The sequence below is a fragment of the Dendropsophus ebraccatus genome, chromosome 5, assembly GCF_027789765.1.
Source record: "Dendropsophus ebraccatus isolate aDenEbr1 chromosome 5, aDenEbr1.pat, whole genome shotgun sequence".
In the NCBI taxonomy this organism is placed as follows: domain Eukaryota; kingdom Metazoa; phylum Chordata; class Amphibia; order Anura; family Hylidae; genus Dendropsophus; species Dendropsophus ebraccatus.
Genome location: NC_091458.1, coordinates 133,537,485 through 133,562,108, shown reverse-complemented (window position 1 = coordinate 133,562,108; position 24,624 = coordinate 133,537,485). Strand labels below are relative to the sequence as shown.

Genomic DNA, 24,624 nt, shown 5'->3' with positions numbered 1-24,624 from the left:
AGATAATGTAGAACCCTAATGACGTGTGGTGCGCCTTGGAGCGATCCAGTATGCAGAGGCCGGGGGGATCAGGACAGGTGTCTTACTGGAAAATGGCGTCCTTCCTGATCCCCCTGTTACACCACACTCTGCACTTCTTCTGGGGTCTCCTGTTTTCCAGTGTGGGGGACGTCACCTGGAAAATGTTGCCCTAGTGCGATCCGGGGTCCTTCATATCCAGAAGCGCTGGGTCCGCTCCATGGCTGCTAAATATTAGGGCTCTATTACTACTTCTGATATTTTCGGATCGTGCCGCAAGCTACAGGGCAGCGAGGGACCGGAAGAGGGGGTGCTGGTATAAAAGTTATCCCCGTACAGGTGGTGGTGACCATTATCCAGCAGTGGGAAGATCAGTTCCCGAACGATCTTCCCACTAACTCCGAGGATGGGGGGGGGGTCATCTGGGGGTGGATTTGGGTGTCCCTTCCATCATACACTCTAAGGGTACGTGCACACTGCGGAATGGTGAAGGATAACCCTTTGTGCATTCCGCAGCTGGCACCCACCGGCGGACTGATGGAGGCGCGCGTCTCCGCTCGTGTCACACTCCATTCTATGCACGGGCAGATTCTGCCCTCTGTCCAAAGAATGAACGTGTTTATTGTTTGGACGGACAACAGAATCCGCCCGTGCATAGGATGGAGTCTATGACATGAGCGGAGACGCGCGCCTCCATCAGTCTGCCGGCGGGCGCCAGCTGCGGAATGCATAAAGGGTTATCCTTCGCCATTCCGCAGTGTGCACGTACCCTAAATCTGTAAGTGTACCCTGAGGTACTCTCACAGAGTTTGGAGAATTTCACGCCATACCGTCATCTCTTATTGGAACGGTACTGGTGGAAAAGACGTGTCTGGGGGGCAGCGTACGCTACGCCACCCCCAGACACGTCACTGGATGATGAGGATGAATGGAGGAAAGAAGGATCCCCCCATTCATCCTCACTGGCTGTTTCGGTGTCGGAGGCAATAATAACGTATGCGTCCGACACCGAAAACACCCTGGGGGCCATCTTTATACCGGGACTAGTATATGGGGTATGTAAATGTGTAGTGGTGTAGTGTAAAACTTTATTTCATGTAGTGTGGTGTAGTGTAGTGTTTTTTTACGTTTTTTTGACAGTAAGAAAAAAATATCTCTACGCCAAAAAAGAAGCTGCTGATAAATGCCGCACTTGTGTGCGGTACTTATCAGCAGACAGTGGCGGTAGGATATAGGGGGGAAAAACACCCCTACGCCAAAAAGGAGGAGTTGCTGATCAGCGGCGCACTTACGTGCGATGCTGATCAGCACTCAGCGGTGTTAGAGCGAATAAAAAGTAAAAAAAAATAAAAAAATTGAAAAAAAAAAATTTTTTTTTTTAAACCTAAAGCAACTGATCAGTGAATGATATTCACTGATCAGCCGCTAGGGGGCAGTACAGAGAAGCTGACGAAGACTGCCGAAGATAGGGGCCACGGAAAAGCCCGAAGAGCCCGAAATTGCCGACGGGACCCGATCGAACCCGGAAGTGAAGACGCGAGGACGCGCGAGACCCGATCGCTGCTCCGGACGCCCAGATCTGGTGAGTATAGTGCACCTACACTATACACACCTGTTCTGCACCCCTCAGCTACCTAGCTGAGGGGTGCAGAACCCGGGGACACTGTTTTTTAACGGTTTGATCGCCATGATGGGCCGGCCGGTACTGGCCGGCCTATCACGGCGATCGTGGGGGTGGTATCGGCGCCATCTTTTCGCCAGACACTAATGGTGATTGGTGCTGTCTCGGACAGCACCAATCGCAAGTGCTTTCCGGGTCACCGGGTCACCGATGACCCGGAAAGCTGAATTTAGCTGCTATATGCTGATCTGTATTGATCAGCCTATAGCAGCGATCGTCGGCACGGGAGGGGTTTAATCACCCCCCGTGCCGACGAGCAGAGATGGCCTGCTATACATTATAGCAGGCCATCTTCCCCAAACGCTGTGTGTGAACACACAGCGATCGAGGAAACATCGGGCGTAAATTTACGCTCATTTGCGCTAAGTACCAGGGCGCGGGGGCGTAAATTTACGCCCAATGTCGTTAAGGGGTTAAATAGAAGTAATTTACAAATCTATATAGCTTACTGAAACCAGTTGGTTTGAAAGAAAAAGATTTTTACTGGATAATCTTTAAAGACAGGGATCTCATTCTGTTTAAAGTGTGTTTAGTGGGGGGGTCGCAGAACATTGACTCCTATGTATCATAAAGTTATAACATATCCCAATAACATGCCATAACATTGTAAGGTTGTAATAGAGGTTTTAAATGATCGCCATATAGCAGACAGGAATAAATATAAATTTTTGAAGCAAATATGTCCCAATTAGTGTCTAGCGAGCACTAAAATGCTCAAGTCGAGCATTTTTCAATACGTAAGTGCTCGACTCGGGTAATGAGAAAATCATGAATCAATGGGAGACTTGAGCATTTAACCAGAGGGAGGGTGCCTGGTTAAGCTATTACATTTTTTCATTCAAATTTTTGCATATTTCAGTCCTTAAAGGGATGTTTAAACAATGAGCGAGCGACCTGAGCCAGTGGACATCAGGAGGAGTGCAGAAAGGTAAGTATTGTTTTCCTCTGCATTGTTCCCCTTAAACAGTTTTGGAGCTGTTTATGAATAAGAAATGTTTACGCCAGTTGCTCAGGAACTGTTTAACCCGCAGTGTGTCAGTACAGTAGCGTGAATATTTAAAAAGCACCCGATGTTTGGTCGAGCACCTGATCGTCCAAGCAAACTCGCTCAACACTAGTCCCAGTTCTAATTTACTTTCAACACTGCTTCATATTCCTGGTTATGTCACTCACCTTTCTGGAGGCCTACTGGAGGACTAATACCCAAACAGTATCCCCAAAAGTCGGGACAGCAATCTGACACAGTTCTGTTGCAGAACAGATCACAGTAGCAGATGGTATCCAGATATGGCACGGTGCAGGCATCGTCTCGGCCTGGGCAGCAAGAATTCCTCTGTTGGCAATATGAGCCCCCTGCATCTCTCATGCCGAGGAGATGAAGTCCTGGAGCCAGTTCACGTTTGGTACGAGACCTCCGCGCGGTGACATGGCTGATCACTGCTACGAACAAAAACACCAGAACAAACTTCATCCTTCAATAATGCTGAAGTTCCTGTCGAGATAAATGACAAGATGATTACATGATCTTACTGTCTGTATTACCTAAACATATAAATATCACTACACACGTCTATTGTCATATTACATCGAGAGAAGCCATTGAGACATCATACCCATTATAAATCTCATCAATATTCCAGGAGCAGGATGTGATTTGGTACATTGCACCTCTGGGTTCTCAGGATGGGATTTTGCATAAGTCACTGCCGAAGGCATCAAAAGGTGTACGGTATTTGCTGATGACGTCCAGCTATAATGTTCATGATCATTATAGGCGACCGTCATCGGAAATAACATCCCGTCAGCAATGACATATGCAAAATCCTGTCCTGTGAATCTACCCTTGCAATGACAAACGATGCATATCAGTAAGGTGCATTTCTTAATGCATTCGCAAAGCATGTTTATCCTACGAAAGATTACACCAGAGTATATGGTAAACATATTACTGCAGAGGGGGGATGCATATCTGGTGCTCCTCCGATGTGGTGGACCACCGGTCACTTGCCAGAAGGTGCTGTGTGACTCCACTACAATAGTGGTTGGTCGGGGAATAGCTCAGCCAGGTGCTGGTTGGGCTGGCACACCTGCTTTTCTTTTTAAGTAAGGCTGGCTATACCCTTCCCCCTGTGGTCAGTAACCTGCCAGGCTGTTTGGGGGCCCCTTGGGCGCTTATCACGGTAGTTTGGAGTGGAGTTGCGACTAGGCTTGATCAAACATCGGAAAAAGCTAGGTTCCATCGAACTCGAACCTAGCCGGACCATCCTGGGGACCGCCTGGAATTCCGGGATTCAGCCTAGAATTCCAGGCGGTCCCCGGGATGTCTCCTCCTTCCGCAAGGACCATGAAGACATCAGCAATCAAATGCGGAAAGTCCAGCTAGTTTCGAGTTCCATCGAACCTAGATTTTTCCGATGTTTGATCAAGCCTAATTGCGACCCACCCGGACTATCGGTAACGCCACCCACAGAAAAGGGACATGACCCAAGGAAGATGCAATGGCTGTGTAGGTGCTTAGAGAATAACCAGTTAAATAAATAACTTCTTCTTTGCTTTTAGAAATACTTGATACAGCTATATATAGGCTATGTTCACACTGCGTACGAATCCGTACACAGTTCTTACGCCGCCGTACATGTGTGGCTGAAACTACGGGCGTGCGAAAAATCGACATGCGGCCGGATGCGTATGAGCCGCAAACATACGCCTGTAGTACAGTTATGCTTCCCTAGCTTGTTTCGAAGCGATCTGAGGCAGGTCATTTACTTGGAAATCTCCGCCCAGCCCAATAAAACACACAGAACCTTTTGGATCGAAAAATCAAGTTCAATTTGACTGAAATAAGTACTTTGTACGGGACCGCATGGAAATCCACGGCCGTGAGTTCGAACATTTCCGTCCTCAAACAATGGTCTTGTTCATTTTTCCTGGCGGCGTATACAATGCGATCGTAAGTTCATACGTAGTGTGCACTGTGCGGCCGTATATCGTATACTTTCAAGCGAACGCATCAACCTCAAAACTACGTGCGTATATTCGCGGTTCGCACTAAGAGCAGAAATATACGTAGTGTGAACATAGCCATATACAGCGAACTTCTGTCTTGACACTTTAGACTTTAGTGACAGGATCTGTGCTGAAAGCTTATAGAGTAATGCAGCCGTGCTGGCTGAGTTGTGTGCTGAGAGGTAGAAAGAGTTCAGAGAAGTAGAGAGGAGGAAGTCGAGAGAGTCCCAACCAAATGTAGTACTGTGCTCCGCCGGAACTTTAAAAGTAGAATAAGTAGAATACTTGAGAGTAGATAGAAGACTTGTGCCCTTATTGGGGTTAGTCAGGGGATTAGTGTTTTTTTAATGTAGCATGTGTCTTTTTGTATGATGCTTTCTGTAACACAAGCCGTCATCCCCAGCTGTCCATGTTCTGTGACACAAGCCCCAGACCTTGTTACCTGGGTTGAGCAGAGTGGTCAGAGTTCTCTGATTACACTTGCGCTGCGAGATAGAGTACGTAGGCTACTAGCAACTTTGCTCAGGATCAGTTCCTCTTTCTTCAGGATACTGTCCTGCACCTTTAGACTTGTTCACGTCATGGGCTGGGATGATCCCTGACTTGTCCTCTCCGAGAGTACTAAGCACTGCATAGTGCATGGAAGTGCTGCTTTCAAGAAAAGAGTGACCGTTCCATACGTTATACATCTGCTCTGCTCAACGTCTAGACTTAGACTCAACTTGTTCTCTAACAGGGGACCTGGCATAAGCCAGGGCCCAACTTGACTGCTACAGGGACCTTTCTGGCTTGCGTCCTTTCACTACAGGGACCAGACTAAGACTCACTAAGTGTGTGGCTACACTTCCTCTCCCCATGTGACAACTTCCTACAGTATAAGTAATATGTGCTGTTAGTGGATGAGAAGAGAGTGCAAGAGAAGAAAGGAGAAGAAAGGTAGAGAAGAGAAAGAGCTCTCATTGGTGCACAAATCACAGAAACAATAACCCTTTAGTTACCTACAGCTGTGCAATACTTAACCATACAATATACATACTAGCGACATCTAGTGGTAAAACTTAGGTACTACTTCATCACAACTACTACTTGAAGTACAGGCTTTTGCGAGGGGTGTAACGACAAGAAACACCCGTGATGGGACACCACATATGCAGTATGGGGGAGGAACTACATGGGGGAGGTATACAGTATGGGAAAACAACTAAATGGGGGAGGGAGGTATACAGTATGGGGGAACAACTACCTAGGGGGAGGGAGGTATACAGTATAGAGGCCTAACTAAACAAGAACTTACAGTATGAAAGCCTAACAGTGGGATATACAGTATGGCTGCCAACTACAACTACTATACAGCGGGTCTTCAATGTAGGGACATATTGTGTGTCTCCAAAAATAAGACCTACCCCAAAAATAAGCCCTAGTCCTTTTTTACAGAATAAAAAGTAATATAAGACCTTATTTTCGGAGAAACACTGTAGGTCGCCATTGTGATTCTTCTCTAACCAGGAGGCTTTACTTCCACTATGTCACTATCTATATCCTACAGCTGCTGCGTTGCTACAATACGGAAATCAAGTGTCTCTCAAAGACGCATAGGGAAAAAGTGCTGGTCACATGGGCAAGCAACAGGACCAGAATTTAATCCAATTGTAAACAGAAGGATCAGCGTAACGCGCTACTACCAGGGAGTAACAACAGTTTTGCCCATAGTGCTGCTTTATTGCATTTAAGGTGTCTTTCCTTTAGAAGTTCCCACTTGGATGTATATATGTATTGTAGGAGCTGCGGACAATGATAAATACTGCTGTTTTGCTGAAGTAAACAAGAAATGCCTATAAACTACAATTAGTTGGGTTAGTGAGGTCTGGGTGGGACTGCTAGCAATGATAATGTATGTTATACCACATATATAAACATGCTGACTTACCTCCCATCTGTAAAGTCTGCTATAGCGCTATAAATCATACCAAATGTCATTGATATAAACTGCTTATCTCACAGTTTCCTATAATATGGCATGATAGCAAGAGTAATATCTGAACTTTAGCTGAACATAAGAAGAAGTCCATCAGATCAAGGATATATTTGGCGTTATCACATGAATGGATGTTTACAACTAAGGGGGCACTTAGTTTTCACAGTAATTAAAGTCTGTAAATATGAGGTGCTATAGACTGAAATCATCATTATGATGCTGGATGCACCAAAACTGTTTAAAAGGGTTATGGAACGAAAATATTTTTCTTTCTAATTAACCGGTTTCAGAAAGTTATACAAATTTGTAAATTACTTCTATTTAAAAATCTCAAGTCTTCCCATACTTATCAGCTGCTATATGTCCTGCAGGAAATGTTGTTTTCTTTCCAGTCTGACACAGTGCTCTCTGCTGCCACCTCTGTCCCAGACAGGAACTGTCCAGAGCAGCAGCAAATGCCCATAGAAAGCTTCTCCTGCTCTGGACAGTTCCTGTCTCGGACAGAGGTGGCAACAGAGAGCAATGTGTCAGACTGAAAAGAAAACAACATTTCCTGCAGGACATACAGCAGCTGATATGTATGGGAAGACTTGAGATTTTAAAATTAAAGAAGAAAATTACAAATCTATATAACTTTCTGAAACCAGTTGCAGCCGGCGCAGGAACATGTAATACAGTGGCCTAAGTTTTCGCTCAATACAGCTGAACATATCCTTAAACTGTTTCGTAGCTCCCGGTATCATCATGAATGATGATGCCAGGAGCTCTAAACTCAGTTCCATAGCACATCATATTTGCAGACTGCATGGAATGTCTGAATGTCCCCTAAGGCTGTGGACTTTTTTTTTTTAAAAATCAATGCCATCACTACCCCCATTCATATATTTTACAGCTACCTATCACATTTGACACTGTGTACTTTAAAGGGAACCTGTCACCAAGACAATGCTATCTAATCTATCACGTATCATGGTATAGAGGAGGAAGAACTGAGCAGATTGATATATATCTTTGTGGGAAAATATTCAGTATAACTTCTAACATGTTGATTGAAATCGCTGATCATTCAGTGTTAAGGAGTCCAATGGGCGGAGTCAATCCATGGTCTGGACTCTTTAGCATGGAAACATCCCAGATTCCAATCAACAAATTACAAGTTATACTGAATCTTTTCCCATAAAGATATATATCAATCTACTCAGCTTTTTCTGCTCTGTAATACGATGCAGATAGCATAGATAGCATTTTTATGATGATGGGTTCCCTTTAAGAGTACAAAAGTGTGGGGGTAAAAAAATAAATAATCTAAATCTTTCACAGTTTTGTCCATGAACCCAGGACAAGATCTGTGTACAACAATATAAGCTATTTTTGTTAAAAAGCTTAGATGTGCAAAGAATTTGCAGGAGCATATTGTTGACAAATTACTGAAACCAGGCAAAGACATGCATGTGGGGTGCCACAGGTGAGTCTCCAGAATGTAAGGAATGACTCGGCAATGACCAGCTGCAGGGCACTGGGAGACACTAAGTACAAAGTGTCATGTACAGGCATCTCAGGTCAATGCAGGGTAAGGGGGTATGCAACACATAAAACACATGACATCCAATGCCAAATATTTGGCCATTATGGTAATTGTGTAGAATACTTTATATTATATAAATATAAGAGTGAGGAATTAAAAGTTCTTATTGTAATGTGCATTGTGACCAATATAGTGCTATTTTGGTCCAGTGTGTCAATGAGTTTAAAGTATCACTGTCATTTAATCAAGAAATCAATAGTACAGGAGATTTTAAGAAACTTTGTAATCGGGGTTATTAGCCAAAAAATGCATTTTTATCATGAAAAAGCAGTTTGAAACTCAGGACAACAGAGTTAATTTACAGCGACATCACCCGGCTATCTCCTCTGAAGTCAGCACTGACCTCTCTGACCTGTGAATACAGGCTTTCACACAGCTCCCACTGTGTAATCCTTTTTTCTCTACTCTCTGCTGGTGACTAACCTACCTCCCCCCTCCTCTCTCCATACAACAAGACATGATTTCATGATAATGAGCAGTGGATGACAGAAAGGAGAGGAGGGAGGGGGGGGGAGACCTGGGGAAAGTCTTTTTGAATGCAGATAATGGCATATTTGCCTAATAAACCCAATTACAAAGTTTTCTAAATAGTCTGGACTATTGATTTCTGCCAAAAAAAATAAAACGACAGTGACACTTTAAGGCTATGTTCAAACACAAATTTTTGAGTTGAAAATACAGATGTATTTCTGATAATTACGGCTGTATATAATGATGACAATCACAATGATTATTTACGGCAGTAATTATCAAAATGCGGCCATATTTTGGTAAAAAAAAACGTGGTGTGAACATAGCCAACAAAACAGAACTCCTAGGTGCATGCTGTTTCTGGCTGCAGAACAAATGAAAAAGAAAAATAATAATAGCGCACTAAGGCTATTGCTCAGTATTTTGCTCAGTATTTTTCAACCAAAACCAGGAGTGGATTGAAAACACAGAAAGGCTATGTTCACACAATGTTGAAATTTAGTTCATGGCTGTCATTTAACTGCAAATAAGGTCAGTTATTTCAAAAACAGCGGCCGTTCTTTTAAAATAACAGCAATTATTTGTCATTTTATGGCAGCCATCCAATAAATTTCTACAGTGTGAGCATAGCCTTTCTGTGTTTTCACTCCACTCCTGGTTTTGGTTGCAAAATACTGACCAAATATTGAGCAAAAATACTGTTTGGGAACATAGCCTTAAAGAGAACCAATCACCTAAAATTAACTGTCCCTATAATAAAAGATTATCTCTCCCTAAATCTATTCCTGAAGATACAGACTGCCTGTGCAGTCTGTATCTTATGCTTTTACCTAATCCTGTAAAGCGGAGCAGTAAGGACGGGGGCGGCCATCTTGATGACGTCACAGTGATGCGTTCCAGCGTTGGAACGCAAGGGACGTAATCAAGATGGCGCCCGGCTTTACTGCACCGCTACAGAGGACTGGGTAAAGTATAAGATACAGACTGCAAAGGCAGTCTGTATCTTCATGTAGTTTATTTCTGAAGATACAGACTGCCTGTGCAGTCTTATACTTTACCCGGTCCTCTGTAGCGGTGAGCTAAGCTGGACGCCATCTTGATTACGTCCCTTGCGTTCCAGCGCTGGAACGCACCAGTGACGTCATCAAGATGGCCGCCCCTACTGCTCCGCTATACAGGATTAGGTAAACGCATAAGATGCAGACTGCACAGGCAGTCTGTATCTTCAGGGACATACTAATAGGCCGAGTTAGAATAGACATACACCGTGATCTCGCGCTGTATAGCGCGGGATCACTGTGTATTTACAGAGCGGCAGCAAAGGCTCATGGGAGCCCTTCCCGCCGCTCGGCATGCCGGGAGCTTCCTGTCTCGCGCCGGCTCTTTTAAAAAGAGCCGGCGCGAGACAGGAAAAGAGAATGTGTATATTGTAAAATCACGGGAGTAAAATAAAATAATTCCAATTACAAATATTAATAAAATATTAATTTACAGCTTATTAGCAAAAAAAATTTTTTTTAATTTCGGCCATGATTGGTTCTCTTTAAGGCCCTATTACACCAAAAGATGTCTGACAGATGATCTTACAGATTTTTTTCAGCCAAAGCCAGGAAAGGATTTGAAAAGAGGAGAAATCTTATCTTTAAGACCTGTTCTCTGTTTATAGTCCATTCCTGACTTTGGCTAAAAAAATCTTCCAGATAATCTGTCAGACATCTTCTGTTGTAATAGGGCCCTTAGGCTATGTTCACACTACGTAAAATAACGGCCGTTCTTTTCAACGACCGTTATTTTGAGGCCAAAACAACGGCTGTAGAGTTACTATCGTACGGGCTAGTCGTGAAACTACGGCCGTTGTTTAATTTTGATTCCTAGCATGATTATACTTTTACTTTACATCATTTACTTTAAATACTGCGCCCAGCCCAAGAAACCACTCAGCAGAATTTTTTTTACATCTAAATCAAGTTTAATTTGGCAGATATAAGTTTACGTTCGCGGCCGCATTGAAATCCACGGCCGTTGTTGCAGTATTACCGGCCAGAAATAATTGACATGTTCATTTTTCATGGGACCGTGTAAACAACGGCCGCTATCTGATACGTAGTGTGAATTCAACGACCGTTGTTACATTGCATTGCAGTCGGGAACCTCAAACCTATAGGGAACCTCAAAACAGCGGCCGTTATTTTACGTAGTGTGAACATAGCCTTAAACCACGTAGTCATATAGAAATAAAGAACGTTTTGAAATTATTTTTTTTGTCATTTTTGTGTTTTTTGCAGTGAATGAAACCATGTCCATTTTAAATTGTGGTGTTTTTAATAACCCAAACAAAAAAAAAAAAAAAAAAAAAATTTATACCGTACATAAAAAGTCTGCTAACAGTAAGAGTGTGATGCCGCTAAAAGCATAGCTGCCTAAAGGGACTGTGGCTGACCTGGTCATACAAGAAAGTGCCGGAATCATATCAATGTCCTGTATCCCTTGGTGATGTAAAACTTGTAACTACAGAGATAAGAAGCCGGGATGTTTCCTACGCACAGGAATGTGCTTATATCGCAGCCTGATGGAAGAGCTGTATTTATATTAGAGGTATGTGACCTTGAAGGAATAGTGATTGAAAGTTTTATAGGGAAATTACAGTCCTATGAGCCAGGCTACACTAACAGGTGCCAAATAGTTTTGTACATAGATTTCAGCATATAATAAATGTGGACCTGTCATCAGGTAGCTTTACTTAGACTAGACTAAAAATGCTCCACATGTATCAGACAGTCTGAGCTACTGGAGCATTATAGGCTGTCTAGTCTCGTATAAAGTTCTTGGAGAGAAAAGCTGCTGCCAGAGCATACCCCTACCTATAGAGAACACATGAATGTTGGGTTGGCAGTTTCTGAAGATGTATAGGTGCCTTAGGTTTACATTGTCTATTAGGCAATATTAGTAAAACTAGGCCAAAACTAAAGAGACCCGAGAAGAGAAACTAAGCTGAATTTTTAATAAAAACTTATAGAGAAAAAGTTTTTGCACCATAAGGGTGGGTTCATACTGAGGAATTCTTGCGGATAATGTCCACGGAATTCCTCTGTCTGTCCGTGCGCCTTTCCGCCGGGTCCATAGACACCATTCTATGGGCCGGTGTATTCTTTCAGTGGATAGCGGAATACACCAGGCCATAGAATGGTGTCTACGGAGCCGGCAGAAAGGCACGCGGATGTGCGCGCGGACAGACAGCGGAATTCCGCGGACATTATCTGCGAGAATTCCTCAGTATGAACCCACCCTAATAAGTACATAACCTCAGCTATTGAAGGGGGTGGGAGTCCTCTACACCGTTACTTTTTATGAGGGTAAGGGAGAGGGAACCTGGATCCACCCTTGACACCTCTAAGTGGTTTAAACTAATGGTTCCACTCTGGACTACCCTGAATGACCATTACAGCAGGGAAGGATCACGGTGGTCCCCACAAGCTGCGCCCCTCTCTGTCCTCCCAGGGATCTATGCACAGAAAAAAGTGTGCTGCGATTCTTCTTCCCAAGTTATTCCTTGACACTGGAAGTCGACTGCTCCCCTTCTCTCATGGAGCGGCTGGCCAAACTTACCTCCATTCAGAGAATGGAAGAGTTAGGGCGGGTTCACACTACGGAATTCTCGCGGACAATGTCCGCAGAATTCCGTCAGCTGTCCGCCCGCACATCTGGGCGCCTTTCCGCTGGCCCCATAGACACCATTCTATGGGCCGGCGTATTCCGCTATACGCTGAAAGAAGTGTCATGTCACTTCTTTTAGCGGATCGCGGAATACGCCGGCCCATAGAATGGTGTCTATGGAGCCGGCGGAAAAGCGCCCAGATGTGCAGGCGGACAGCTGACAAAAACATGACCACTTTCTTCCAGAGACAGCACCACTCTTTGGGTGCAGGTTTTATAACTCAGTTCCATTGAAGTGAATGGAGCTTAATTGCAAACCGCACCTTAATGGGAGACAAGAGTGGTGCTGTCTGTGAAAGAAATTGTAGTGCTGTCTGTGACTATTATTGTAGTGCTAGATAACTCCTTCAAGTCCTTACAATCGTCTCTTCCACCCTCCACATTATAAACTTGAAAATTCTTAAACCATCCCCCTCCTATCCCCCCCCCCCCCCCCCCCCAATTTTTTCTTTCTCTCCCTCTCTTTATTGTTCTCCTCACCTTTTGTCCGCCATGTTAGTCAATACATATATCCTATTTTTAGTTCATGTTTAAAGGGGCATTCCGGCAAAAAAAAGTCTTTCAAATCAACCGGTTTTAGAAAGTTTTATATTATAAAACTGTATTATTTATTTTATAGTTTTATATTACTGGTACGTGTATTGCATGTATACTGTTACACCATGTGGATTGTGATGTACTTCTGTTTCAGTACTTCAGCTGCTGTATGCCTTGCAAGAAGTGGTGTTTTCTTTTCAGTCTGACACAGTGCTCTCTGCTGCCACCTTTGTCTGTGATAGGAACTGTCCAGAGCAGGAGCAAATCCTCATAGAACACCTTTACTGCTCTGGACAGTTACTGACGTGGACAGAGGTGGCAGCAGAGAGCACTGTGTCAGACTGAAAAGAATACACCACTGGAAGAGATTAGATTTTTAAATAGAAGTAATTTACTTGTAACTTTTGTGTAACTTTTTGACATGAGTAGATTTAAAAGCAATTTTCTTGTATCAGGAGTATCCCTTTAACTTCCAGAATGATACCTGCCATTATCATTAAGGAAAGTTTTGGTTATAGATGTTTATGCAGGTGAACCTGGTCTTTAACGCTTTGCTTTTTCTATGTTCATAACATTACATTGTTTTATTATTATTGGTCCGCGTATTACATGTAGGGTATGTTCACACTGATTAAAACAGGCGGAAACTTCCGCTGTGGAATCCCGCCTATCTCAGTGTGTCATTGCCCGTCTATGGGAGAGCGCGCACTCCTCCGCTGCCGCGCCTCTCCGCTCAAAGAAGTGATATGTCACTTCTTTGAGCGGAGAGGGGGGAAGAAGCCGCACGCACGCCCTCCCATTTACTCACTGCACTGACACTGAGAGGTCCGACGCGGAATTTGCTCAGTGTGAACATACCCGTATACTGTTGCATCACCTTGAGTGTACCTTTTGTCTACTCTTTGTTATATTTTTAATAAACACTGATTGAACTATAATAAATAATAACAATAAAAACAAAATGAACTCAAAACCGTAGTCTTTAACCCATGGCAGGAAAGCTTTATGTTTCTCTGAGAGTCTGAGCAGGAGGCCACTGCCTTCCCAGAAAAGAAGAGATTACTGGGGAAACTGGTCCTTCCCGGTTAAATAGGGCTCCCTTTTTTCCTTTTAACAGAGCCAACAATAAAGCAACTGATGCATTATGTAAAATGAACCTTTCTGAAAATCTACAGCTTGAGAGGTATAGACATAAAGGCTCTATTCCACGGAACAATTATCGGCCGTATTCACGGCCTATTACACGCGGCAGCAGCGAGTGGAGAACGAGGATCAAACGAGGGATGAGAGCGCTCGTTTTCTCCTCTATGTCAGCTTGTGGAATAGGGCCTTAAAGCGTGTTTTTTACATGAATAGACCGTTGCAGGAGCGGGGATGCCAATGCCGTAGTCTTTTTTTTGAACCGCCGCCTGGTTCGCGCACACATTGCGGCCTATTACTGAGCACCCAGTGTGACGAAACTCCCTCTCCTGTGTGATGCGGCACTATTAGAATCAATGGAGCCATGTCACAGAGGGTAGGGGAGATGGTCACACTGGGGGCCCACCTTCATGCCCAAGCGGTGCTCGATAACTGGCTGCGGTTCAAAACAAAGACCACAGCACCGGCAACAAAAATGCAATGTACCTAGTGGTACATTTGCTTTAATAATCACCCATGTGCCTGCATTGTTTGGATGAGCTGTTGCCCTTGGTTATGACGCATCTTTGGGCATCCACTAGGCTCGGTCACTCATCTTCAGTTCAACTGCTGTCTCCTGATCTGTCCCATTAATATTGGCAGTTTGCCTCCATTACACATGCAAGCAGGGGGGGGGTTGGGGGAAAGTGTTTGCACTGCATGGCAACAGAAGGGTCCCCGTTTAGCCAGTGATCAGTTCCATGGGACAGAAGAACAGCACATAGATGTAAATTATATAATTTAAAAAGTATTTGCGCTCCTTTACATATATGGCTAGGCTCATAGAACGTCTTTTTTTTGGCTGTCTTTTTGGATTTCCGTCATTTTGAGGCCAAATAACATCCATTATTTTAAAATGACATCCATGATTTCAAAACAATGGACGTTATTTGACCTCAAAATGACGAACGGCCAAAAAAAAAGACGTTTGTGAACCTAGCCTATGTATGAGGTCCACATTTGAGTTTACCAATTCTGCTTCATGGGACAACCCCTTTACACTACACAGTGAATCTCCACCGGCAGTAGTTTGGTAAGAACATGAACCCAGCAAGAATGAAATGAAAATGATTCTCACTTTTTATGGTACGCACATTCCCATTGCACAATTGGTCGATCAAAGCACCTATTCAAGGAACAGCCCAAAGAGAAGGCAAACGGGTTACTGTTACTGTTCCGGCAGCTTTCTTCTATCTGGAGGAGAGCTAATTCACATAGCAATAGTACAATAATATAGCCGATTTGTGTTCTGCCAGAATTACATAAGATATCTCAGTGAAAAGTTCAATTAGCTTCGTAGCCCATTCAAATGGGAAACTGAAAGTTATTTGTTGAATTTATTTCCTGGATTTTATTACCAAGAATGCTTTCTTGCCTCGTTTCTTCAAGGGAAAATTTTTTCTAAAGTCTTTGATAGGAAATGTAATAGGACTGCACGCTGAACTTTCTGGCACCAGTTGATTGGAAAGCATTATTTTTCTCCGGAGTACCTCTCTAATAGATTGGGCTCTCCAGTTTAGGACCATCATCTACTAATCAGAATGGAGAGCGAACACAAAAAATGTCTCTCTCTTTTAGATGGAACTTCTATACATTAGACTGTAATAATATACATCTATAATACAGATAGAATGGCATCAGTATTTGATATAGATCCTTTTATTTAAAGGAATTTGGGCAGACATTTTAAGCGGCGGTCTCCACTTGAAGTTCCGCCTGTCCTATAGAGTCAATGATATTTTGAAGCTCAATCTGCCATCCGCCCAATGAATTGCCATGGGGCAATCATCAAGGTTGGGGCCCTATAACAAGAAGAGATAATCGTCTGAATCGGGCTGACTTGGCCTATTATGGCTCCATGTAATAGAGACAATGGGGGAGATTTATCAAACATGGTGTAAAGTGAAACTGGCTCAGTTGCTCCTAGCAACCAATCAGATTCCACCTTTCGTTCCTCACAGACTCTTTGGAAAATGAAAGGTGGAATCTGATTGGTTGCTAGAGGCAACCGAGCCAGTTTCACTTTACACCATGTTTGATAAATCTCCCCCAATGATCAGCCAATGAAACAACTAAAATCATTGGGTGCCGGGAGTGCATCACTACATGTAATAGCGATCCGCGGCCAACAACTGACGATGGAACAAACAGTTAATACATTGCCTATTAATGCTCCCGGTCTTCTGTGCTCTGCATGTGTCGCCACTGTTGCAGCTTCAGAGTCTCTGGTCTCTGAGCTGACAGGCTGTTCAGCCAATCACTGGCCGCATTGGTCCCGGTCAGTGATTGGTTGAGCGGCCTGTCATCTCAGAGAGCACTCTAAAGCTGTAGCTGCGGGATCAGGAAGCATGCAGAGCACAGCAGAAGACCAGGAGCATGGAAAGGTAATGTTTTAACTGTTTAAGCAAGGGCTGCACAGAAATCGCTAATGATATCTGTGCAGCCCTTGCTAAATGATTATTGGGCCGTGTAATAGGTCCAGTAAACGAGCGCCGATCTAACAGATCAGCACTAATTTACAATGTGTTAGGGCCTTCATTGGCCTGTGTAATAGGACTCTTGGAAGATTTTAATTTGTCTTTGTCCTGCTTTTTTCTTTTTCTTTGCACGCTATGGCGTGGAGTTGTTCTTCATGTCCAGCTCCAATCTCTTCTCACAAACAATGGAGGAGATCAGAGCTGGAAGGACTGTCAGAAACCAACCCCTCCTGTCATTTTAAGCTGTGATTGGTCCGTCTGTAATGATGGACCAATCACATCGATCCCTGATAAAGGCTAATGGTGATAGGTCCCTGCCTGGTTATTGAATTCTGTAACCAGTTGCAGACAGCGATTTAAGTTAAACTGTCAATGCCAAATTTCTTCATACTGGAAAACCCCTTTAAAATATGGTTAGGCATCTTAAAGGGTTTATCACCAGGGAGGTATACAACTGGATATTACCATACCAACCATATCAACCATCTGAGAATAAAACATTGATGCCTCTAGATGATTGGTAGAATAGCACTCTAATTCTGCATCTCCTGAATAAAAATGGTGATGCTGTAGGGCAGTGTTGGGGAACCTTCGTCCCTCCAGCTGTTGCAAAGCTACAATTCCCATCATGCCTGGGCAGCTAAAGCTAAAGCATGATGGGAATTGTAGTTTTGCAACAGCTGGAAGGCCGAAGGTTGCCCATCCTTGCTGTAGGGTATGTTGTATAGTGTTTAGTCAAAACATATGAGTATTGTTGGATTTCTAAAGCAGTTGCCATTAACAAAGTTTATAAATTACCGTAGGTGTTAGGGGGTTTATGTAAGTTTTGAAGCCAAAAAAAATAAATAAATAATGAAGAATTGCAAGATTCATAATCAGCATTGCATATAAGGACTCTATAAGATTTGGTCCAAGGAGAAGTCCCACCAAATTCAAAAAGTCAGGAAGCCAGAGGGGTGCAGGAAAATAATAAACAAAGTAAACTTGCCTGTCCTTGTGCCCCGTAGTGCTGCTTCCATGTTCAGCTGACACCCCCTGGTGTCCTGCAGCTCTTCAAGCTGCAACGTCATTTACCCGGCCGAGTGATTATCCGATCAGCCAATCAGTGACTGGGATGGGACACCGCCCCAGTAACTGACTGGCTGACTGTCAGCCTCTGAATGTCTCTGTCTGAAAATTGCCATTGGAGTTCCATGTTTATAGCCAAGAATATGAAATAGACAAACAAAATCAGGCTCAAATTCATGGGATGCCACCAGCATATAACAGACTGGGAGATTGTAGTGAGATGTGTTTCGGCAGGTACGAGTATTTACTGATTCTATCTCTGCCAGGACATTGATTACAGTCAGAAAGTATTTAAGAAATTTTTTTATTTTGACGTGAGTGGGTGGCTTATGCCAACAACAACTCTATAGAAGTTCATCTATGTAGAACACATACACATGTTGTGCAAGAAGACACAGATCCCTTGCAGGTTGTACTTCGAGGATTAGCTATGTAAACATACAAACATGTTGCCCACTAATTCGATTCATAAAACTCCGTAAAGCAATTGACCTGAAAGTAACAATGCAACAGGTGACTAGATGGCAGGACTGACATATTATTCCAGGAATGTCTGGGACCTTTACACTAAAGCGCTCCTTGTCCCATGTGCATGTTACACATTAACACTTGGGAGGATTATGGTTGCCTTTCTGAACAAACACAGGCTAGCATTCTTAAAGAGTTTTTCAGTAGGGGCCATTTCACAAGAACCATTTTTTACGTTTGTGCATTTTACCTTTGTCGGTCACATCTACAGTATATTAGAAAAGTCACCACTTGACCCCAAATTTGGCTATTAGGGTCCTATTACACGGGCCGACCACGGCCTGATCAATAATCTAAACGAGCGCCGATCTGTTAGATTGGCGCTCGTTTACTGGGCCTTTTCCACGGCTTGATAATCGTTTAGCGAGGGCTGCAGGGACATTGTTATCGATGTCCTTGCAGCCCTTGCTCACACAATACATTACCTAGGTCTTCTCCTGCGCTCCTTCTTCCTCCCGATCCTGTGCAAAGCAGCAGCTTCGGTGCAGCCTGTCTGAGTTGACAGACCGCTCAGCCAATCACTGGCCACAGCGGTCCTGGCCAGTGATTGGATGAGCAGTCTGTCAGCCAACAGGCCGCACCAAAGCTGCTGCTGCTGTGCGCGGGACCGGGAGGAAGAAGAAGCGTAGGAGAAGACCTGCAACATGCTTAGGTCATGTTTGATGCTAATGAAATCGTCAGTCGCCTGCCGTGCATCGCTATTCCACGCAGCGATGCGCTGTCAGTGCCCAATGATTTTAGGTTTGAGTCTAAATGAACGATCAGCCAATGACACGATCGGCTGATCATTCTCTCTATTCCACGGACCGATAATCGGCTGAATCAGGCCAGTTCAGCCGATTATCGCTCCGTGGAATAGTACCCTTAGGTACACTGGGTGCCCAGGAACGTCTATGTAAGAATCTATTGCCCAAATCAGCCAATCAGAGCTCAACTTTCATTTTACCAGAGCAAAGCGAGAAATGAAAGCTGAGCTGTGATTGGTTGCTACGGACATCAATGACTCTTAGGGCCCTATTCCACCGGACGATTTTCGTTCGCATAATCGTTAACGATTAACGATCTCAAACGACCGCTATTGCGAAAGACCTGAAAGCGTTCACTCATTTCCATGGAATGATAATCGTTACTTATAATCGTATTTGCGATCGTTTTTTCTTCGCTACTTCTTCGCTATTGCGTTCGTATTTATTGTGAACGACCGAACAATGTCTTATTCAATGCGAACGATTTGCGAAGGTTTTGCGAACGAGCAACGATAAAAATAGGTCCATGTCTTATAAAGCGATCAACGATTTCTCTTTCGGTCGTTAATCGTTAACTGCATTTCAACCGAACGATAATCGTTTAGATTCGAACGATTTAACAATAATCTGAACGATAATCGTCTGGTGGAATAGGGCCCTTTATGACGTGTTCACTGCTTATAGTCCATTCCTGGCTTTGGCTCAAAAAAATCTGTCAGATAATCTGTTGGTGTAATAGGGCCCTTACTATAAGAAAAGATAAATATCGCTTGTTGTCCCCATATTGAGCATGTAAGTACATTGGGTGTCTAAGGGTACTATTACACGGAACGATAATCGGCCAAATCGGCCTGATTCGGCCGATTATCGTTCCGTGTACTAAAGACAACGATCAGCCGATGATCGTTGTCATCGGCTGATCATTGATATAGTTTAGACCTATAATCGTTGGGCACCGACCGCGCACCGCTACGTGTAATAGCAGTGTGCGGCCGACGCTGACGATTAGCAAAGAAGAATACATACCTAATCCATGGTCCAGGGTTCCTCTTCCTCAGAGCTTCTTACCGGGTCCCGTGCGCTCCGGCTTCTCAGCGGCCTGTGTCAGCTGACAGGCCCCTCGGCCAATCACAGGCCGGAACCGCCGCAGCCAGTGATTGGCCGAGCGGTCTGTCAGCAGAGACAAGCCGCTGTGAAGCTGAAGTGCGCGGACCCGGGGAGAAGTTAAGAAGAAGAGGAACCCTGGACCATGGATTAGGTATGTATACAGTTTAAACAAAGGCTGCAAGGACATCGGTAACGATGTCCCTGCAGACCTTGTTTAACGATTATCGGGCTGTGTAATAGGCCAAGTAAACGAGCAACGATCCAGCAGATCGCTGCTCGTTTAAAGGTATTATCGGGCCCCCATCGGCCCGTGTAATACCATCCTAAGCCTTGTTGGACATATAGAAGGGGTGTTCAATAAGTTGTCTATCCCAGTATTTCTGTCAGTGTTAGGGCAGTATAACACGGCCCAATCATTAAAGCGACACTCGCTTTAAGTACTACCCATGAATAGAACGGCGCCGGCGTGGGGAAGCCAATGCCGCCTGGATACCCATGTATGGCGCCCTTCTACATGGCTATACACCCAGCCCGGTACCTGTAAATAAAATGTGCCATTCTATGCCATTCTTAAAGTGAATTTACCTGATGGTACATTTGCTTTAATGGAAGCAATCAAGGATCTGCTAGATTGGAGCTCACTTACAGAGCCAGTAAGACTGTGGAACTCTCTGCCACATGATGTTGTCATGGCCGATTCATTAAATAAGTTCAAGGGAGGCCTGGATGCTTTTCTTGAACAATATAATATCACAAGTTATGGGCATTAGATTTCCGGTGATACGTTGATCCAGGGATTATTCTGGTTGCCATTGGAGTCGGGAGGGAGTTTTCTCCCTGTGGTGGGGCGGTTGTCATCTGCCTCATAGGGGTTTTTGCCTTCCCTGGATCAACACAGTAGGGTTTCCCTAGGTTGAACCTGATGGACTATTGTCTTTTTTCAACCTTATTTACTATGTTACCATGATCCTGAGTCCATGCAATAGAAGCACAAGGGGTCACCAAGTGTCACATGGAACAGCTGGAAAGATCATACCAACAGTTTTTTGGGATACAGATGGCATTCTATTACTAGTATTCATGACACAAGACAATTACTGGAGACACCTATACTTTAGCAATAAAGGCATTACGTGAGGCAATCAAAGAGAAGCACAGTGGAAAGTTGTTGCAGGTGTGTTGCTGCTTTACGACAAAAAAATTGTAAATCCCAAGCTACTCTCAGGGAATATGGCTCCATGAAGCTTAGAGGGAATCTGTCACTAGGTTTATTCTGCCTTAAATGAGGGCAGCATAAACTACTGACAGAAATGCAGAACAGATCGGTGAAATAATTACAAAATTTTGTTCAACCGTTCTCCTAATATGTAGGAGAATGAGATTAGTATATAAGGTGTCTTGTTCTACATGGAGACTAGAAATGCCCTAAGCTTCTGTTCTTCACCCCAAGGATCTCAGTGGAGGCTATAGACAGTGTTTTGAATTCTTCTTTTCTTATCTGAAGGATGAAATTGTTGCTGAAAACAGGAACTGACAGAGCATTGCAAATCAGTGTACGCATGCCACGTACTTCAGGGTCATCAGAACCTGCATTTGTTATTATGACAGTAGTCGTCCCAACCCAACATATCATGGACTGTCTTATCTCATTTATTACACAGTCTATACATTTATGTCTAAAAATATAACTCCCTTGTTTCCTATGGACATTTATCCTTGGAACCCTAAATGCTTCAATTGACAAGAGTTTATTAAATGTGGCCACTTACTTCCAGAAGCAACACCAGTTTAGTCAATGGGCTGAGTCTGATATCAGCCTCATTCACTTTTTTTAAGGGAAACCAATAGCAGATTAGAAAACTTTAACCCGCTGTTAGGTATCCATAGCACACAGGAGCCTGAGAATGAAGGTGATTTTTACCTTTATCCATAGCGTCATTTTTAGCTAAATATTCTCTTTAATCAATATTAAAAATTAAAGTGTCACTGTCTCTAGGAAAAATTTTAATCAGTCTGGAGTATTTAGACCTATACCAATTGTGAGAACGACTTAGAAAAAGACCACGCTCAGCGTGGTCCTCTCCTGGGGCCGTGTCACATGTCATATGAGTTGGGCTCATATTGTAAGTCTATAGAGCCCGACTCTTTACTGACATATTGTGGGGAGCGGACCACACTGCAGCCCGGTCCTCTTCCCGCTCGTTTGGACCATGTCTCTATAACGTGTCAAAAGTTTTTTTGAAAAACAACAATGGCACTTTAAGCAGTTTGGTGCACTGGGGACGGGACTATCACCCTCAGTGCACTGTTACGCCCTGCCGGCCCGCCCCTCCTCATGAATATTTATCTGGTACTCTCCAGTGATCACAATATTTATAAGAAGCGGCAGATCAGTACATTGATGGGGTAGCGCCACCCCCATTGCAATTACACTTCTTAATTTACATATTGATTGTGAACACAATATTGGGCATTGGGAAGGAAAATAGGGAATATATATATATATATATAAATATATATATATATATATATATATTATGCATTATCGGTGTGATTTATCAAACATGGTGTAAAGTGAAACTGGCTCAGTTGCCCCTAGCAACCAATCAGATTCCACCTTTCATTTTCAAAAGAGTCTGTGAGGAATGAAAGGTGGAATCTGATTGGTTTCTAGGGGCAACTGAGCCAGTTTCACTTTACACCATGTTTGATAACTCTCCCCCTATATGTTAAAAATTTGTAGATTTTGCTGCAGATCCACAGTGTTTCATACAGAAATTGTGGACATCGACTTTACCATAAATCTAAAACAAATCCGCAGCATATCTGTAATATAAATTGACATGCTGTTGATTTCAAATTCACACTGCAGGTTAAAGGTACCTGTCACATGATCTCCACGGTTCAGCATGGAAAGTAGTGGCTCACGATGGGTTATAAGGCTGCCTGCCAAGGCAATAGCCATCTTAGTTCTGCACAATTCATGTTTTGCAATTCAGCTGAATTTGTTAGATAGCTATTAAAGGGGTTATTCAATGCTACAAAAACATGGCCACTTTTCCCCCTCTTTTGTCTCCAGATTGGGTAGGGTTTCAAACTCAGTTCCATTGAAGTAAATGGAGCTTAATTGCAAACCACACCTGAACTGGAGACAAGAGACGGGGAAAAGTGGCCATGTTTTTGTAGCGCTGGATAAACCCTTTAAGTCGAGGAGACACACAATGCCTGATACGTCGATTCTTCCATAACATAGCCAAATGCTTTTATTCTCCAGTGGAAAGTGTCAGAGAGGCTTTCCCAAGCTCCTGAAATGCAGCAAGTTGTAACACCTTTTCTAAATTTTTAAAATAAATAATAATAATAAAATAAAAAATATTATATTTAGTATCACCTCGGGCAAAACTATTAAAATATGACATTCCTGATCTCACACGGTAAACAGTGTAAACACACCAGTGCAAAATTGCTGATTTTTGGTCACATCAGATCCAGAAAAATTTTATAAAAAGTGATCAAAAAGTTCCATATACTGTATGCGAGTGAGATACTGATAAATGATGCCTCAAATAACCTCAAAGACCAAAGAGTAAGTGTTTCCAGGATAAGAATAAAGCAATTTTAATTTTTTTACACGCTATATAAATTGCCTATCGTTATCGTACTGACTTGAGGACCATAGATATCATGATTCCTATTGATGTAAAGGAAAACATTTTTCATTGTCCACATAGCACTGACATATCCATATTCTTTATACCGGCCACAATATATACAGTATCACTTATCTATAAAAACACCTAATATAGAATAACATAGTCTACTAGTCACAGCTGACATCATACTAGTCACCCCTCCTATACTTCAGCTGTGAGCGTTTCTATATGATGCTAAAACTGATGGGACGCTATGACAGTACTGATGCATTGCAACATAAGTCAGGGAGAATAACTAGAACATGATTAGTTCTTTCTGGACACTTCTCTTCTGGAACTCTCCACAATCTTTACTATTACTTATAGCACCAACAACCTGCTGTAAGTTTAGTTATGGGTCAGATCTAAGGACTGGTCAGCACAGATGGTACAGGGAGAGAGTAGATCTAGGCACTGATCTGATACCACCTGTAGTGACCCACAGCACTGAAACAGTTAAAGTGGTTCCTACAATTATAAAATAAATAGGGGACACCTTCTATAACATTCCTTATATGATACAGAGGATGTAATATATCTTACCTGAATAGTTGAAAGCGAGATGCAGTGAGCGACGTCTGTGCACTTGTTGGGAATTCTCCCCGGGACGCTCCTTATGTACGAGGCAGTGGGTACTCTGGTGACTCCCACAATGCAGCAGGCGGGTCCTGCTATTCTGCATATGGGGAGTGCCCTCATCTCCACGTCCTGTCATGTGTCACTGTTATAATCTAGGGATGACTTCATAGACTGACAGACCCTAGAGCTGGGCAAAGGGAATATCAAGTCCATTGTATGATATAGTTTGCTGTCCAGAAGAACCCTTCCCTGGCAGTGCAG

General features: G+C 43.4%; 1 protein-coding gene across 1 annotated transcript in view; it reads right to left on the bottom strand.

Annotated features, from left to right (window-relative positions):
* The window catches only part of TINAGL1 (tubulointerstitial nephritis antigen like 1), a 61,611-nt gene extending 37,188 nt beyond the window's left edge, over positions 1–24,423 (bottom strand). Inside the window, exons 1-2 of the mRNA XM_069971317.1 lie at positions 24,328–24,423; positions 2,873–3,191 (exon numbers count right to left, since the gene is read on the bottom strand). Coding sequence (XP_069827418.1) covers positions 2,873–3,170 — 298 coding nt within the window. The 5' untranslated portion in view covers positions 3,171–3,191; positions 24,328–24,423. The remainder of the gene's footprint in view (positions 1–2,872; positions 3,192–24,327) is intronic.
* Positions 24,424–24,624: the final 201 nt, after the last annotated feature.